Genomic DNA, 19331 nt, shown 5'->3' on the forward strand with positions numbered 1-19331 from the left:
TGGTAAACATTTCTTGCCTATGTCATCCTAGGTTTGCTATGTCTTTTTATTCATGAGTTTCAATCTCTGCAGGCCAAGACATATGTTCTGTGGTAGTAGCTCTCTCTCTGTAAGTAGATTGGTACCTTCCATGTGGTACTGTAGACTTAGACAACATCAATCATGAAGGCATGAAATAGTTAAAGGAATAAAAGCAAACTATCCTTTCCTCCATGATGCTCAGGACATCGAGCAGAGCCACTCCTGCATGTTACTGAGCCATGGTAACTTCTGGAGCAACCTGATTTTTTAAAAAGCCCCGTAAGGATGTTTCTTTTTAATGCAGAAACAACCTTTCAGAAGGTATCTGTTGGAAGGGCAGAATCTGAGACACAGGGAACTGTATGTTTGAAATCTACTTTTTTTTTTTCCTTCTTTTGCCCCCATAAGAATGCCTTACAACACAGAGTTACCTTTCAGCCAGCTCTCACTTGGGAAACAAAATAATGTGGCCTGCAGCATGTATCACTTACAGCAGGGTTAATCAGGAGTTACTCCACTGGCACTCGTACTTACATTGGTGTAAATCCCATGTAAGTGATTTCAGAGTAACAAAGAATGTGACAACAGCAGCTTTCAACCAGTTACTACTGGTGGCCCCTACCACATGGGTTTTCAGGAATCAAAGCCCAGTGTGTTTGAACCCATGTTGACTCAGAAGTAAAATAAAGCAGCCTTTCTAGTCTTGTTTCTCAGCATGATAATGCTACCATAGTATTACTCTAAGGTCTTCTGAGTAGCTGCATTTAATAATGCTTTACAGTAAGGTTCCATTTATAAACACTTCATTATTAATAAAGCATGGCAATTTGTAGCATGCATAAAAATTATTTATATTCATGTGCTAACCAAGTCCATAGATTTAATAATATTGACGTCTTATAACACGCGTTGTAACAGCTTGTCACAGCATCATCTGTTAAGCATTTCTTACTAATGCATTTCATACCATGCCTTAGAATAATTTGTTAAAGGATGCAGCTGCATCTATTAAGCCTTTCATAAATATGAATAGCACATTTTCTAAAATGGCACCATATATTAAATTATTACTGGATATTTTAACTGGAAACAGAATTTTTCTTTTGCTCTTCCCCTCTTTCCTTATTTCCTTTTTTTCTTTTTCTTTTCTCTCTCTGTCTCCCTGACCACCCTTCCATCCCAGTTTGTCTCTTTTTTAATTCAGCTAAACCCCAGTTTTTCTTCATGTGGGGCGGGGAGTTGTTTCAGTTCAGTAAGGTTTCCTAGTCTGATGTACGATATAATTTAGGCACCTTGGTTTGAAAGCAGCCTGGGGGCAAGTTCAAAAACCAGTGAGGTCCATGGAGGTACTGTATCTCACTGGGACCAATGAGAGTGCCAGCTGTGAAAGGAGGAGATGAACAATCTTGAATTTCTGTCATGTGTGGACTCATGGGCTGCTCCTGAGTGAGGATGCAAACGAGCACTATTGGTTTCAGTGGTTCTTCTTTGCTCTTCAGTCACCACCAGTGTTTAGCCACAGAATAATTTCTTTTCATGCAGAAAATAAGAATGGAATTACAAATGAATATAATAGTAAGTCACGTTTTCACCAAGAATGCAAAAGATTTGGTTGGGAATCTTTTCTGCAATAGAGGGACTTGTGCCTCCCTGGGGTGCAAGAGGCAGCAAAAGCACAATGTGGGTGCAGAGTAGGACCTTGTGTGGTTGCTTTAGGTAGGGAGGTTTGTGCAAATACTTGTTTGCCTGCAGAGGTGAGTGGCATTATAAAAGCTGTGAGCAAAGCTTAGGTGTCAAAGCTTCATGTCTGCTGTGAGACTCACACATGTTCCTGGGATCTGCAGTCATCCTGCTCCTAAGTTTGGCACTGTGGTCCTTCAGTGATTTCATCCTGACTTATCAAAAATTATGTTCCCTGATGGTGACAGTTCCTTACCTCATCTCTGTCTTTGGTCCTTTTCTTTCTCTTCCTCATGAAACACCACTTAACGCTGCTGCACAGCATTGGCCTATATTGCTTTGCACAAGTATGCAAAATACACAGGTCATGCTTTGCAGCTGTTCACTTCTGCATTTTATTTCAGTTCAGGTAACACCTCTTTATTTTTTACCCCCTTTCCTTCTTCTGTGATATAATCTAAAACTGCGGCACACTGCAATGTTATTAGAGATTAAATTCTTAATTATGAATTTCCTTGCTTTTGTAAGTTTGCCTCAGATCCTTAACATTTTTAATGTCATTTTTATGCGAATTTCCATGCTATTTTAATTCATTAGTCATGGGCTATCATTTTTCGATGTAATTACTGTAATTTCATCAAGTGACATAATTACAGTAAATACTTTGAGTAATTACTATTCATATGGAAAAAGATATCTGGAGGTTTAATAATGTCATATAATAAAATATTTATGATGTGTAAAGACAAATTATGATGACATATTTACATCATGTAATGGCATGACAGCATTCCATATTTACCTTGGGTGAGGATAATGACATAAAAATAAGTTTCAGTGATGTCATCTGTTGGTAACTATTACAAAGAGTTGTGCAGCATCCAGGTACAGCAAATTGAATAACTCTCCCCTTTTGGAAATAAATAATGTTCCCCCACCCCCAAAAATGACCCACAAGTCCAGTGGGTTGATCTGTTGCCATCTGAGGGTCAAAAGAAGGATTTATGCTGGCACATTTTGTGATGGCACTGTGCTGGGTTGGGGGATTTTAATGTGGGAGAGCAACTGCCTGACACTTTTAGCAACTCTAGGTATAAGGGAGATATTTTAAGAGAAAAAAAAAGAAAAGTAGCATGAAATACAGTTCAGAAAATCTTCATGAAGCATGAGGAGTGTGTATAGATATTTGTGTGTGTGTATAACAAGACAGATATGGAGTGATATTAAGAAGCGCCCAGAATCTCATAAATCCAAGTCTTCTGCCATTAGGAAATACCAGGTTTTATCAATACAGGTTCAGTATAACCTGTGATCCACTATCTTTGTTGGATTTGGGCAGGATGACCTCTCATTTTGCCATAGTAGCCTGTGGCTGCTCCAACTGAGCTGGAGCCACACAGAGAAGAAGCCGCCTTCCAGAGAGACCTGTCTTCCATATTGCAGAGTGTGGTCACAGTGGGGTATGGGACACAAAGACTTCATCATCAGTGGAAGGAAGAATAAAGAAATAGGTGTCTGAATTCTTTACCTACCTGAACTACTCTTGACAAAAACAGTCAGGGTTTCTCACTAGTTGTATAGTCCCCATTTGCTGAAAATCTGCCTGGTGGAAAGGTTTGGTGTTTGGGGCAGCAACTGAAGACCAAAGAAACCAGGCTGGCAGACCTAAACTGCTCTAAACAACAGTCAGGTTTGGGGTTTATCCACTTGCAAACATAAAATTAACTGAGTTATTTGACCTTAAATTCACTACACTGTTGCTTTTCATCAACCAAACGATGCTGATCTTCCAAAGGTCCGATGAAAACAGCAAACAGAAGAATGCAAGTAGCACTGCAGTGCATGCCAAAGGGAGGGAATACATCTGCCTCAGCAGCAGGGCCACGGGCAATGACAGAGGCCAGAAGATATGACTGGAGCAGTGAACTCCAAGATTTGGGTCCATGTTGAAGTCCATCTGCTCTCTGTGTTAAGCCAAGGACCCCAGGAAGGAAAAAAGGCAAAAAGTCATATAGCTGGAGACTAAACCACAGTGCATGTGCCTACAAATTGCACAGATAGTCCAATTTTTGAAGCTTTGATTCTGCCAGTGTAGCACCATCCTCACAGTAGCGTGGTTAGGGACACTACATGCACCTAACCTGCAAGCAGGGGTATTTTATTCTACAATGGTTTGTTCTGTGCATGTGCAGTACTACTTTGCATGTTCTGCAGTTGCCCTTTTCCTCCCATTTACATGATGGCTGCATGGGAGGTGGCTCCTGCCACAAGTTAGCACAATGACATATCAGCCACCCCACTTATACCACGGCCCAGGGTCTGTGAGCAGCCCATACAAACATTGTATGTTGAGGGTTCTGAAAGTATCATGGTGCCTGAAGGCATGCTAATAAAAGAACAATTTACTGATTCAGTAAATTCAATCAGTCCATTTATCTCTGTGGGTTACAGATGGCTCTCCCTTCTTTGCTGGAAGAGGGGTACCTTAGTGGGACCTTACTGTAAAGCAATATATTTTCCTCTAGATCTAGAAGAAACACCTTATTATCCTTTGTTCATCTGTGAATCCTAGGGAACAAAGTAAAAGGAAAAGGAGCTGGATAAGGGAGAAGAATAATTTTTTAGGAAAATCAGGTGAAAAAACACCGATACTGTGTTGCAGATGTTTGGGATTTGTCACGTGTTAGCATCAGGTGTCAGCAGTGTCATTCATTTTCAGAGCAGAGAAGCAGAGAACCTGGATGTTAAGGTCAAAAGCGAAAACAGTTCACTTTTTCAAGAAAAAAAAAAAAAAAAGGCCTGAAGATCTGGTAAACTTTTAGGTAGATGCTATCTTTCATTGTCTTTAGCTCGATAAGCCTCAGTTCCATCATTAGGACACAGAGCAAATACCTAATATCCCCAAAATGTAAGTACATGCACGTCATACATACACACATTATAAATACATGTCATTTCTGTTTGCATACGTTAACAAAACCAGACCCTTGTTATTTCTGGAGAATGAACCACTGCTTGATTTACAAACTTGCAGAGGTTTTGAAAGGTGTCAATAAACTTCAGCGCGCTGCAGACAATGTTCAATTTCTTGCCAAAGCCCGAGGCTAAGTCGGTCTTGTAAAGCTTAAAACAGATCCTTGGAACTTGCAGACAAATCCAAATACTGAAAAAAAAAAAAAAAAAAAAAAGAGAAAAAGAAAAAATCAGAAATCAGATGCTCAAGAGAGAATATTCTTGCCAGTAACATGACAGAGTCAAGTTAATTCGAAGTGATTCAAACAAGAGGGATATTTTTATTTTTTTTTTTTTAGGATATTGCTGGCCAGTTCTGCATCCTGAATCTGATTGACATATGATACTACTAGGCTGAATGAAGACATTTTGCACATGTTTTTGCTTTAAAGAGCAATTGCTAGGGGTAACACTGGTTAGTTACAACGTGGAGACATGCCAAACTATTCTGAATGAGAGTGGATTGCTGGATATCTCGTGCTTCAAGGTTTGTAGGGCTGGGTGGATAATTAAGCATTCCTGACATCACCATGTGGTCACATAAACTCAGAGGGTTGGAGAAATTAACGTGGGAGCTCATGTTCCTACCGGGTGTGCACTTCAGTTCTGTAAATGGGCATTTCCACTACAAGAAAGTGAATGAAGTCTTCAGTAGACTTTGACTGTTACAATAATTTCACCACAAAAAGTAATGCTTTCACATAATTATTTGACAGCACTTTTGGACTTCTTTTTTTCTAACATCCTTCCCTTTTCACTGTAGCCTTTAAATATTTGTCACAGAGTTTTATAATTTTCTGAACAATCTATACCTTTCAGAATATAGTTTCCATATTTTTAGGTTTTGGAAAGATTTTTCTGAATGAAAGCTCTTCTGTCTCACAATGTGTTGATGCAATACTGTGAGTAATAGCAAGTTAGTTCATTATTCTTAACAGCAGTCTGAATCTGCAGAGGTAAGCTTGTGTGGGAAAGTCCTTAAATCTCTGTCAGGATTTAAGCTCTTTTTTTGTTTGCTTCATTGTTTTTTTCAGCCATCATGGTTGATCCTCCTGTTGGAGCGCCTGTTCACACTTCTGAGTAGCTTCAGTTTTCCTCAGCCTGTATATTTTGCCTCAGATAGCTCAGCAACAAAATGCTTCCCAAGTTCTGTTTTAAAAAACCCAACAAAACATAAACCAAGATGATTCTGTTTGAATTTTCAGCCTAATAGTGCATATTGCAAGCTTCTTCCCCGTTGAGAAAGAATAATCTGAGTTTCTGAACCAGCCCCCTTTTCCTGAGGATTACATGGCACTAGCACGGGGAGGGAGTGGGAGAAAACCACACAAACTAAAACAGCTGGCTTGATGTTCACCTGGCAAAACCACTAATATACCAGGCTGGTTAATCTAAGTTTTCCCATATTCAGAATAAAAATTTTCTAGCTCTTTCCAACCACTGATTTTACCTTATGTTGGACAACTCAGAGTCCTCAGTACATATTTTCAGCAATGGGTCTTTATGCCGCTTTACACATTACCCGGGTTTGATCACCCTGTGAGTTCGTGCGTGTTAGTGATTCCTCTGTTTTTTGTCACGCAGGGTAAACTGAGAGATTCCCCCCGTGTGCTTGAGATCAGGCCACGGCCCAGCATCTCCCAGGGATTATGTGCTTCAGCGTACACAATGTGTCAAAGCATCATGCCTTAATCTGCCGAGCACGGTGACAGGGCTCGTGATGTGACAAGGCAGATCAGTCAATGCTGTACATGTCTTGCCAGTAGTGAGTAACAGGGGTGACAAACGTGGGGGATGGAATAAAAACAGAGCATGGAGACACTGAAATGTAGACACCCCTGCACCACCACCACTGATGATGACTTGTGCCCACAGTGCGGACATCGACAAGCAGCTTGGAAATATATCCACATCTTGGCAGCAGACGGTGTCCACCAGGCCATTAACACTTGTTTCTAATCTTTTCCAAATTGTGGTTTGCTAACTAGAAACTAAAACTTAAAGTAAGAAAGTCTAAACATCTATAACTGAAATAAGTCAGCGTTCTGTTTCAATAAACTTAAAAGTGGCATTGTGGGGTTTTTTGCATTGTATTTTGTGAAGGCATTTGCTTCCAGATTGTGTTAACAAAAATATGTTGTTTGACAGATATCATCTCAGCAGACAGGTTGCCTAATCTGTTTTATTGACAAATTGACTTATTATTTGATCAACTTGAATATAGTCTTCAAGATATACTTCTATTATAAAAAAGTAGATGGAAGAGAGAATAATGTGTTTAGTCCATCATCCTCTTTCAGCTGTCATTTAAACACTGGTGTGTCTGTAAGAAAAGAAAAAAAGTTATACAGTTGTTTTGATCATGCTGTCAGAATTGTCTTTATTGTCTGGGGGGGAATTGCCTGTGTAATTTCTTCTTCCTTGATACGATAATATATTGACCTCCCTCATTCAGTCAGAAGAAAGCAGGTTATGATGGCTTTACCCACCACCTACATGAATTTTCATATTCTATCAGAAGAGAAACAAAGGGAGCCAGAATCACTTATACTTCACTTCCCCTGTGTTCTCTTTCAATGGGATCTGGAAACAAAGTGAAGTTATAAGGTTTTCCTCACCAAAGTCAGAAATGCTTTCAATAAAATAATAAAAATTTCTAGGCTGTTGTGCTGCAGTCTTTTCATTAAGGTGGGTGGGCTGTTGGTTATGTTTATTTTTAAGTTAAGAAGTTGCACTTGAAAAGTTTTAAAGGTATAATGAATATAAAAAATGTAAAATCTGCATTTATTCTGTTATCAAGGTAAACGTGACAGCTTTAAGATGGTTCTTCAGCAGACTGTTTTGGGAACCTTTCTTGTATCCTCACCTTTCCTGCCTGGTTTTGATGGAAGAAATCCTACTCACCCTACCCTCTGGGGCTCCAATGCACCCTGATTCAGTGGTGCTTCCACAGGCATCAAGTGAGTGAAAAGATGAGACAAATCTGGACCTATAGACTGCTACCTTTAGCTCTTTCCTTTAAAAACTTTACATCAGAAATAAATTAATATTAGGAGCAAGGCAGTAATTAAAAAAATCCCTCCATCTCACCCACTTCTGAGTGTCCATCACAATTTGTCCATTTGCAATTGCGCTCAAAGCAGGTGGAACAGCTCTTCTGGAGGTAATGAAAAAGACCTCAGTTTGTGTGGTTTGAATCTCTCTGAATTCAAAATAATTACCAATGATGAAAATCTTAGCCTTTGAAATCAAATGGAACAGATTTTTCACTGGGAAAGTAAATGCTCAAACTGCATGAAAAAAAATCTAAATCGTAATTTTACACAAGGTAAAATTATTTTCTTCTTGTTGCTGTTTGATTCAGTGGGTAAATATATCCTTAGAGGGAAGTTGGACATGTTTTTGAGGCACAGAGTCAGGATTTTGATAAAAAGAAGCCCCAAATCCAAACAGTTATGTATGCAGTATGGGAGCTCTAGGAGAGAGAATAAAATTGGGCCCTGAGCTGTACCACACTTGGTCTTAGTTTAGCAAAGCACAGATCCGTCTAATGGAAACCCGACCATGGAAAAAAAAACCCAAAACCAAAAAACAAAACCAAACCACCCACAGTTTGCTCATCTTTGGGGTTTTTTTCTTCCTATTTTTTTTAAACGGCAGACATTTAATGCCATGCTTGTCTGAGAGCTTTTTCCTGTAGCTAATAATACTTTGCACTGCTGTAGTGCCTTTAATCCAAAGATCTCAAAGTGCTTTGCAGGCATTAATGAATTAAGCCTCATAACACCCCTTTGAAGTAGGTATTATTATAGCAGTCTTAGAGATGGGCTGAGTAATTTTCCTGAAGTTGTAGAGCAAGTCTCTGACAAAGTCAGGAATAGCCTGACGAAGTCCCACATCTCAGCGGCTTCTCTAACCACCAGGCCATTCTCCCAGACTAAGTCTCTTAAATCATTTTAATTTTAAATAATTACTTTGATTTACTTACTGTATTTAAGTCATATCTCTGTTAAATACAAGGGGAGGCATTGATTTATCCTTGGTGGGTTAGGCATTCACTGCCTGTGAAAGTTGCGCTGATAACGTGAAGTTAAACCGACACAAATCCCTGTGTGGGGATGCTCTTGTGGAGGGATAGGAGGGGCTTTTCAGGGCTTAGTTTGAGCCCCTGTCTTCACTCACACACACTCAGTACTGTACAGCTCCATCAGTGCTGCTGACACCCGCCCCAGTCCCTGGTACACCAGTGCAGCTGTGTTAAATTACCAATGGCATTTTCTAGGGGCAATAATTTGCACCATAAATGGTTCTTTGTATGGCTATAACTATACCTATGCCATCAGTTTACATTATTTGTGATGCACCAGCCCTCCTTCCCCCTTCCTGACATTGTTAACTAAGACTAAACATACAGTCAGGTCTTTAAATAAGTCCAACCTATCTCAAAATGCCATTCAAACTGCAGCTTGAACGGCCACACAGGGCTGGCAGAGTTTTAACTAAACCTTAAATTTGTGCTTTTAATTAGCTTTTCAATTATGTATGTATCATTCTACTGCCATTAAGACCCAGCCCTACTGAAAGGCTCCCTGCTTTAAGTATTTCAGGTGTTTTGGAGAGTTGTGACGTTAACCCCTTCCTAATGACTTGGCCAACACAGGCATGGAGTGAAGGGCACGCCTGATATTTGGTCAAAGTGACTTTCCATTCTGCCTGGTAGCAAGTTTAGAAGCAACCTAAAAGGTAAACTGGTGAAAACCTGCAAATAACCAAACCATAATCAATAAAGATTAGTTTGATCAGGTTAGTGGGTCAGGAATGACCACTCCTTGGTTCTGCTGTTGCATCACCTTCAGCCACACAGTGCTGCTGTGGTGGTGTCAGCCAACTTCTCTGCTCAGTGGTCTGAGCTGAATCTGGTCTGTGATGGAGAAGAACCTGTGACCCAGCTGATCCACGCTGTAAGACCAAGACCGTGATAATGCCTGCAAAGTTCACATGATCAGAGGCTGGAGAGTAACTGTTACAGGTGATCCTTGGGCATCTGTAGGATTTCCTTTGCATTAGCTCTTAGCTCAAATTTACTTAGAGGAGAAAAACACTCATTGCAACCCCGCAGTGTCTGCTAACTGCCAGCCCTGCAAATCCATCTCAGAGTGGGGAAGGCAGGCTGCCACCCCTCTGCCTTGTGTGGCCATGTTAGCAGGAAGGTTGTGCAGCTGAGGCACAGCTGATGCTCACAGAGTTGCCGACACTGCCAGCCTTCTTAAATTGGCCAAGGATGCTGTGATGCAATTTTCTTATTCCTGCACTCATTGTCAGCCTGCAAGCAACCTCTGATTTCAGTGTGTGGCCATCAGTGCGACAGAAACATCAACAGACAGGAGCATAAGCATCCCAGGGGCTGAAATTAGTTACTCCGACTGTCCAGCACCCACCAATCTTGGGCATAGATTATTTTGATAAATACTTTCACAAGACTTTCTGTACCTTTACAGTATGTGCTTGCAACTGGTGGGCCTGACAGATGCTGCCTGCTCTTCTCCCACTTTGCTTTTCTACAGTATTGCTGAATATTTATTAACTGCAAGCTTATTGACAAGCTCCCGTGCACTCTTTCTCGCTGATGCAAAAGTCACAGCACTGTGCTTCCTCGTGAGGCACATACGCTTCCCATAACCTTTCATGGCTTCTGTGGGGGGTCTTTTCACTTTCCTACACACATATAGCTCTGTATGTTACTTTCTTGGTAGAAATGCGCTAATTGTCACACATCTTTCTTTTTTAAATAGATTAATGTCATAATTATCCTCATTTTCTTCCTTCCTGCTACAGGCAATTGCTGGAATGCTTTAGCATTTTTTGAAAAAAACCAAACCAAACCAAACCAACCAAAAAACAAAAACCCAGGAAAAAAACCCACAACTTTTCTGGGGAAAGAATTGTTACCACTCCTTAGTCTAGGCCAAAATATCACTTAAGGACTCTAATATTTTAATTTTTTTTGTTACTTCAGGTGCATACTTAGGGCTTAACTGGTCATCTTTCCTGATTTTGCAAAGCTCAGCCTTACCCACAGGTATTGCAGTTTAGATGTTTCTTCAGCTTAGCTCTTTTCTCAGGTTCTCTCAGACTTTTTTTCCCCACTTTGGCTCAGGGACCATTTTTGCTTCTGTTAGGTACCAGCCCAGCCACAAAGAATAAAAATGTCAACAATGCTGACTTTTATTGGCCTGAGCCTCACATTATATGGTTGTGCTCAGGCCCAGTTCCACTTCCCATGGACAGGTGCTGTACAGGTGCTATAGGCTTGCATGAGGAAGCTGCCAGAATAAACCTCTGGTGTGCTGGTGTGTCAGATGCCAGCCTGCTCCCAGGAAGAGCACAGAGGACAACCTGGCAAGCAAGAGAAGCGTGGGCAGGTTCGTAGGACCTCCACCAGCTACCTCCTGCTTTCCCAAATATTGCCTTTTCCCTTTAGGAAATCTGGAATCATAGAATGGCATCTGTCAAGCCGTAGGCACTTGAGAGTAAGCACCCATCAGAATAACTTACTGTCAAAAACAGGTACAAATTCATTTCATCCCACTTTGTGCCATATGCTGCTGTCAAAACTTCATGAACTGTTTAGGCAGCATGTTGGGACATTTTGACTAACTATGAGCAGAGCTATTTTTTCATAGCTTTGTGTCATTGGCGTTTATAATTGGGTATTTCCCTGAACTTCCTTTGGTCTCTGAACAGATAAGCCTGTAGAAAGTGAACACAGCTTTGAAGGGTGGGCACGGGCCAAACCTCTGGATTCACCCATCCCCATTTATTGTCCTGACAATGACCTGGAAATTGCACTGTACCGTGTTGTTCAGGGACCAACTTTTCCTTTTATTTTAATGCTAATATTTGAAAGATGGGCTGATTTTTTTTCATGCGATTTGATGAAAACCTTGAATTTTGGATCAGACTGGTAAGCTGAATCTAAAGCTCATTTTCTGCTGCTTGAGCCCAGCTGTTTTGTTCTCCTGACAAGAAAATTAGCTAGCACACCCTTCACTATAATAAGTGGGAAACAGACCACAGGATAGGTAAAGAACACATTTGCTGTTTTATTGGTGCCTTGCAGGGCAATAATACTGAAAAAGGGGAATGCAAAAGAAACAAAAAACTGAAAACCAAAACCAAAAACCCAGGATGGTGGCAACCCACACTGTATTTTTTTTAAAGAGTACATCAACTCCTGGTTTTTTTCATTTATTGTGGCATGAATGATAACATAAAACCAAAACATGAAAATATACAACTTATATTACACTATGTGTTATGAACAAAATATAAATCTATAACTCTATGTTATATTTACATAATTATTTCTTTTATTAAATTTCAAGTGAGATGGTAGGTTGCACATACTTTGTTTTAAGCTCCAGGCATTTGATTGTCTCTATTTCTTTTCTATTTTCATTTCACTTGTAAAATCCAAAACGTTAGAAGGAGTAAGAGCTTTAGAGCCAATGGAGCTATATAAATACTGTTTCAGCAAACCAGTGACAAAAAACACTGGGGAGTAGAGAAATCAGTCAGTAGAAAAAACGAACTTGACATGTTCTTCAATCTGGGAAACTGACAAGTTAAGATAAAGTTGAAAAAATGTAAATATAAACCAAACTAAACAGCCAGCCCATGCCCTGTGAATTGAGGATACACTTGAATTCACATCTAGTGAATTACACACAGTTCTTTGCAAAATGGAAGGTATGGTTCTACCGAGAAGTGGGCAGACAAAAAAACTTCCTATTCGATACATCATGCCCTTAAAACATAAGAGATACCATATAGTTGCCATTCACTCTAGCAGATGAATTCTTGCTAAGTAAGGTCTACGTTTCCACGGAGTATAATTATTTTTGATGTTATGAACGTGATGTCAGAGGCTTCTTCGGGGACAATAACAGCTCATCTCTTTGGATTAAAAAGAAAAAGCTCTGAAAATGTGCTGTAAAAAGGTTAAAGACAATTTACTTTCTAAAAAATGATTTAATTAAAGAGAGTCTACTGCAGTAACCAAATCTTTGAAATAATGTCTTCGAAGAAAGAATTTCTTCCATATGCATTCGTAATAAGAGGATTTGGTTACAAAACTAATTAAATGCTATAATAATAGCTAGTGTTCTTTTCTGGGGGCCTGATTAATATAGCGGAACGGTTAAATAAAGATGTTAAATGCACTTAAAAATCCTATTTTACTAATATAAGGCATGAATAAATTGAAAAAGGATATACTCTGTTATTTAATTGAGCTTAGAAGCAAGTGCCTCGTTTTTTTTTCCTCTTTCTTTTCCCCCTTTCCCCACTGCTGGCGGCGTTCTTTTGTAAGCCCGCAAGACACACGGTGCAAGGGGCTCCCCCCATGGAGAAGGGGGTGGCCTGTACGCCCCACCCCAGGCAGGAGCACCCTCACTCTCCAGGTTCCCGGGGAAGAGGGGAACAGAGCCTGCCTTGGCATCAGGGCCTCGATGCGCTTTTAGGTTAATACGATCCTAATCTCTTCTAACCTGTTTTTTTTTCTACATGCTCCAGGGCACAGAACCCAGGGAAAAAAAAAAAAAAGAAAGAAACAAGACAAGAAGATCTTTTTATAAATGCACGTTTTGCTTTGTTTGGTTTTTTTGTGGGTTTTGTTTGTTGTTTTTTTTCCCTAAGAAATTAAAAAGGGACAAAACAGGGCCTCATTTTCAAATCTGGTCTTCTACTGCTGAAGGATATATGGGTGATTTTCCCTGGACCCAAGAAAACATTAGCACAGGCTTTAAGTATTTTTCTGGTTTGGAACCCCAGAGCCGTTTTGCCTTTTTTTTTTGTTTGTTTGTTTGTTTGTTTTTTTTCCTTTTTAACATTTTTCTCTTTTGGTCTCTTTTTTTTTTTTTTTCATTTTCTTTTTAACATTTCTGCATCGGTTTTCGACATCCGAAAGCAGGAGGTGGAGTCTGCTAAAGCGACCCTGGGGGAAACCCCAGCGTAGCCTCTCAGAGGGAAACGAGTACGGTAAGGAAATCAGTGTTCAGCTGAGCCCCAGCCCATGCCCAGCTGGTGAGCAAAGCAGAGGGCTCTGGAAAAAGGTCCTGCTGCCTCAGCTCCTCCAGCACAGGAGCCACCCTGCCCACGGACACCGGGCTGCCTCCAGGAGCGGCTCCTGCAGTGCAGCCTGAAGTTCGGGGTTGAAACTCGGTCCCGCCGAAGCCAAATGGCCTTGTTCCCATTGACCTATCCCGAGGTTGGCTTTCCAGCCCACGCACCCAAGACCTGCTCCAATCACACCTGCCGCAATGGCACCTACCTGGAGCTAAAACAAAGTATTCTGGTAGCCCAAAAGTGACACAATTAAACCAGAGAGTCTCTATAACGTGGTGGAAAACAAGCATCCAGCAAATGTGAGGTGAACCCACAAGAGTCAGAAGTAATTTGTTCACAAAGACAGGGAACAAATTTAAAAGTTAAAAAAAAAAAAGAAAAAAAAAAGGAGGAAATATCTGTTTTTCACATTGTACATAATAATGATATAAAAACAATTGTCTATTTTTTTTTCCTTCTTATCCAAACAGAGTGCTTAAAAAAATTGGCTCTAGATGACTGGTGTAATTAAATAACTAAAATGAGTGATGAGAGAGCAGAAGTTAATTAAGATTGAAAACAACACTCCCATTAATTCACTCCATCATAATAAACATCAGAAGTTGACATGGCTGGGGCCAAAACTAAAATAAAAGAAAGAGAAATGGTGTGAGCAGAAGAAGAAGCGATTTGTTTTCATATGTATATATATATATTTATATATATATAAAAAGGCAAGGTGGGGAGGGGTATCCATTTTAAATAGCCTAACAGCTTCATTTGCTGCACTGCCAAATTAGAACAGAATAAAATAAAGTTAAAAAAGGGGGGGTGTAAAATAAATTATACATAATTTACTAATCTGGGAACAGCTGACCATTATTATTATTATTATAATTACCATTACAACACTAGCAGGAAGAGGCAGTTCAACTGAAAAAAAAAATCCAACACAGTCATAAAATACAAACGAAAAGAACCCTCTCTGACATGGAGGATATGATCAGCTACTCCAAGCATAATTTCAGAGCAAATCTTCTGAGAGAGAGAAAATAGAAAAGAATTTTTTGAGGCGGAGGTGGAAAACAAAATGGGGAAAAGAGGAAAAAAAACCCCAGATGTTGCAGGGTAGAACTATCACATCCAAACTGCTCGTTGGAGTACTGTCCTAAGTCTTCAATGGCATTTGCTTGTTTGCTTTGCACAAGGTCTGCAGAGGTCAAGTTACACTTCAAGTGGGATTTCAAGAGGCAAAGAAAGGCATTCCCCCGCTTCCTGGTCTCTCTCTTCTACCTGCCCCTTTCATCCTGCACCTGGCTGATTGCAGCAAGGGCTACATTGCCTGATTAGAGGACCATTTGTAACAGTAATGTTGCCAAACACTGATGACCAGGGTTCTGGTGAATGCTTAGGCTGGGATCTCACTGCCACTAAGATGCACGGGGCTAATTTTACAAGTTAGAGGCGATGAGAATGGCAATGGATCTCTCTCTGGGAGTAGGAATTTACCAGGAAGCAACATAAATATAAAACTGGCATCCCCAGTTGTAAAATCAACTCAGAGGAAGGCTTTTGCCTCAGGACAATCCTAAGACTTTCCTTTACAGGCAACAGAGCACCTCTGGGATAGCTGCTGGTTGAAATTTGGAACAGCATTGATGTTTGGTTGGTCAGTTTATCTAATGCTTCTGTCTTGCTACACAAACCAGGGTCCTCTTCTCCTACAGGAATATTACAGTGAGGAGATGAAAAGAAACTCTAATTAATTTATATAATTTTTCCCCCAAAAAACCCCATAATATTTAATTACATTATCGGAAATGCAAACTTCTGCTCAGGATTAGGCTTGTGTAATTCCACCTTCCTCACCTCGCTGTCGTTGCCCAAGGAAGAAAAAACTGCACAAGCAACTTTTTTAAGTGCTCTAGAACAACTCTGAAAATATTTTAGTGCAGAAGAGTAAGTTTTTTGGTTGTGAGAGGCAACAGCTGAGGAAACTCGGCATCACAAAAGGTTTGGGTTCTTACATGCCCACTTTGAATATGGAAATCTCTTCATAGCTATTAGTCTTCCTTCCTACACAAACATCCCACAGATAAAAAAGGATTTCTGCTAATGTAAAGGAGAAAAAAATGTCAGTTAAAAAAAAATTGCCTTTTGAATCAGAAATCAGTACTCAGCCATCCTAAAAGTATGAGTTCATCAAACCTGGACATGGTTGGTGGTAACCTAATCATGCTCAGCAAGTAAGTAACATTTCCAGTTGCCCTGTTCTGTGCAGAACAAGCCACGTTTTGGACAAGCCTTTTTTATGTCATTTATTATGCCACTTGAAGTGTAAACTAAAAGCAAAGGCTCCTTACAGACCAAGTCATTTGGAGGGTGCGGGACTTCATTCTGGAACATGCTTTTTGCTCACAATAGTCCAAGATTATTCTTATTAGTACCATAAACACGCTCACATGAAAATCCAAGACCATAAAATATTTTTTTCTCTAAATTTCTTATGTCTCTCTCTCTCTCTCTTTTTTTCACCTGAGAACGGCACCTACAGTTTCCTTTAAAAAGCAAAACCAAAACCAAAAATATATGTCTAATCTCACCAGCTGCTGGTATATCAGGTTCTTCAAGGGATTGTCTAAGATACAACACTGTCCTAACTTAAGACAGAGCAGAAAGCAAAGAAAAAGCAAAAGAAAAACAAAACAAGAAGAGACCAACCTAAAAAAAGCAAATTGGACTAGTTCAGCGCTTTAGTACAAATTTGGCACTTGCTCAAAGACTCAGTATGGTGTGCAACTGATGAAGAGAAGTCCTCTCTTGAAAGGAAATAATTGCTTGTTGGGGTCAACAGAAACAGACTCCCCACTTCCTTCCTTGCCAGCCACGCGCACAGGCACGCACACACACGCGCACACACACACACTTCCGACCCAGATTTGACAGGGAGGAGGGGGAGGAGGAGACAGAAAGGTTTAAAAGGAATTTTATCTTTTTTTCTTTTCCTGTCAGGTGCATTACCAAAAAAAAAAAAAAAAATTATTTCTCTTTAAACTGTAGCACAAAACAACAAAACACATTCACAAGCCACTTGTTGGCACTGTGTACCTGAGTGAGAATTTCTAGAACATTGTAGAACAAACAGCCATAAAGTTTATTTGAAAAAAAAATAATAATAATAAAAGGTCGACGGGTAAGACTTCAGTGCTTGGGTATAGCAGCTGAATTACTGGCATTATTTTACCCATAGCTTATATCATTCTGTTGTTGTTGTTGTCGTTGTCTTTGTTTCCTTTCTTCTGAGCCTTTTTTCTTCTGATGCAGGCTGATGTCTATTAGTCAGCTGATGTCCCAACTAGTTAAGACTAACAGTTAAAGTAACAGTCAGTGTATGAGAAAGTTAATGTGCTTGGCCACTGGCAAGGATAAACCAGATGGGGCTTTATTTATTTTTGTTTCTTTTCTCCTTGAAGTCCTGTAGGTCACGAGATATTTGGACCCCGATCAGTTGGCTTGCCCCGCAATGTGATTTTCACTGTCACTGCCATAGTCCGCATCGGGGTCATCCTCCTCCTCATCGTATTCATCGTAGATTTCTCCATTGACGTCGTCGGTCTGCATCTCCTCCTTGATATGAGGCTCCTCGCCTTTGATGCCGTAAGTGCTCTGGATGACGGGCATCCCGGGCTCCGGGCTGCTGGACACGCTCGAGTGCTCCGAGGGCAGATGTGGGGAAGGCATTCCTGCCATGGCGATGGCTCCTGGGTAAACGACGCCCGCGGTGGCAATGGGGATCTGTGCTTGTTGCCTGCCATGGAGAAAAAAGCAAAAGGATGTTTGAGTACTGGAAGGGGTAAAGGGAGGGCAAGATCAAGAGCAAATTGCAAGCCCGTAGCATATATTCTTGGGCATGTAGAGAATGTCCCTAGATGGCCCACGCAAGACAGACTTTATATCGATATTCTAAACTCACAAATTGATGCTCCGGAAATGAACATCAAGCCCAAACCAACTTCACTGACTAAAAAAAACCCCTCTGTAAACATCTCTAGCTGTTCCTGCACTAGTTCCAGCTTGCCTTCTTGTGAGGCAAACTTGTTTTCTGGGTCAACTGGGTGTCCCATGAGCTGCCAGCCAAAAATAAACTTCCTTGCAACTGTGGTCCAACTTAAAACCCATATATTTTGAAAATCTTCCTTTTAAATAACCCAATCTTCTGGCAGGAATATAGGTAACACATTTCCAGCAGCAGAGATGTAGCAAGGACTGGGTAAATTGCACTGGAATGGGGTGGTGCTGTGTGAAGATACCAATGGATGAGGAGAAAGCAAGGCAAGACTCCAAAGAGGCAATGCTTACTCCACATTCACTCCAGGACCTGGCTATTATTAGGGAGAGGAACAGTGAGCTTTCTGGGGCCAGCATGGGTTTACAGGTTGAGCACTGAAGGCCTCCCACTGGAAGGTGATAGTTTCCACTGGGAGCGGCCCTTGTGAAAAGCAGGCTCTTTGAAGGAAGAAGGATAAAATTGGGAAAAGCCAGACTTAAAACAGAAGCAGGCATTATTTAAAAATAAATAAAAAGCAAGCAAGCAACATGAGCATTTGAGAAAATCCTCTACAGGATGCCTTTATACGGCGTCTAAGCCTTGGAAACCTGTCTGCAGTAATGAAAGAAGAATTATTCCAGGCCACAGAAATTCCCTTTGCATCAAGAACACTGGCTGTGTTATACTAGTGTTTGTTTCCCTGAGAAGCTTCAGAGTCCCAACAAGCCTAGAGGTTTAAAATTCATGCTCCTTTTGTTTCCTTGCTGCATGAAGTAATTCCATTGCAGTAATACTCTTCAGTACATGCTGCACATTGTAATGTCATCAGCGGTGTGTCCATCTGCACTGAAAAGCCTTGCCACAGGAGACAGGGCAGAGTCTCTTGAGATGAACATTCTTAATTAAGAATGAAGCCCTCCCCTGTTCCCCTGCCTGCCTGTGCCCTGGCTGTACAGTAAGCCTCGCACAGTACAGTGATCCTGAAAGACTTTCCTCTGCCAAACAGCTTTACATTTGTTTGGAATCGCTGCTGCATTTTCAGATACTTCCTGCCTGCCACTGGAGTGAGGCCTCCCTCCGCACAGCCCTTATTTCTGCGTTTCTGAAACAAGTCGAAGTTGTCTCAGCTGAAGACACAGCTCTTAAAGTAGGGAGCAGATCTGATTTGCATTTTATTCTTAATTCAATAGGAAGGCTTTTGTTTTCTGGAGTCAGCATTTCTGCAACAAGATTCAGCACACTTAAATTGCTTTTAATATTTAACAATAGGAACACTTTGCACTTAAATGGTGCTTTTCAGAGTGCTTTTCAAGTATTAAATAATTTAAGAATGGCATTTTTCCACCTCTATAGGATGTCCAGCCCAGAAGTTCTTGCAGCAGTCCTCAGATACTAATGTATAAGGGCTCTCAGCAGTCCAGTGAGGTGAGCCTGCCATGCTACCCACTGCAAATGAAGACACTGA

General features: G+C 40.6%; 1 protein-coding gene across 19 annotated transcripts in view; it reads right to left on the minus strand.

The window, feature by feature from the left end:
* Positions 1 to 11792: 11792 nt before the first annotated feature.
* The window catches only part of SOX5 (SRY-box transcription factor 5), a 638539-nt gene continuing 631000 nt past the window's right edge, over positions 11793 to 19331 (minus strand). For all 19 annotated transcript variants that reach the window (XM_050323666.1, XM_050323662.1, XM_050323669.1 and 16 more), the window contains one exon: positions 11793 to 17626. In XM_050323666.1, coding sequence (XP_050179623.1) covers positions 17323 to 17626 — 304 coding nt within the window. In that variant the 3' untranslated portion in view covers positions 11793 to 17322. The remainder of the gene's footprint in view (positions 17627 to 19331) is intronic.

Source organism: Myiozetetes cayanensis, unplaced genomic scaffold, assembly GCF_022539395.1.
Source record: "Myiozetetes cayanensis isolate MyiCay16 unplaced genomic scaffold, myiCay2020 scf3, whole genome shotgun sequence".
NCBI classification, from domain to species: Eukaryota; Metazoa; Chordata; class Aves; order Passeriformes; family Tyrannidae; genus Myiozetetes; species Myiozetetes cayanensis.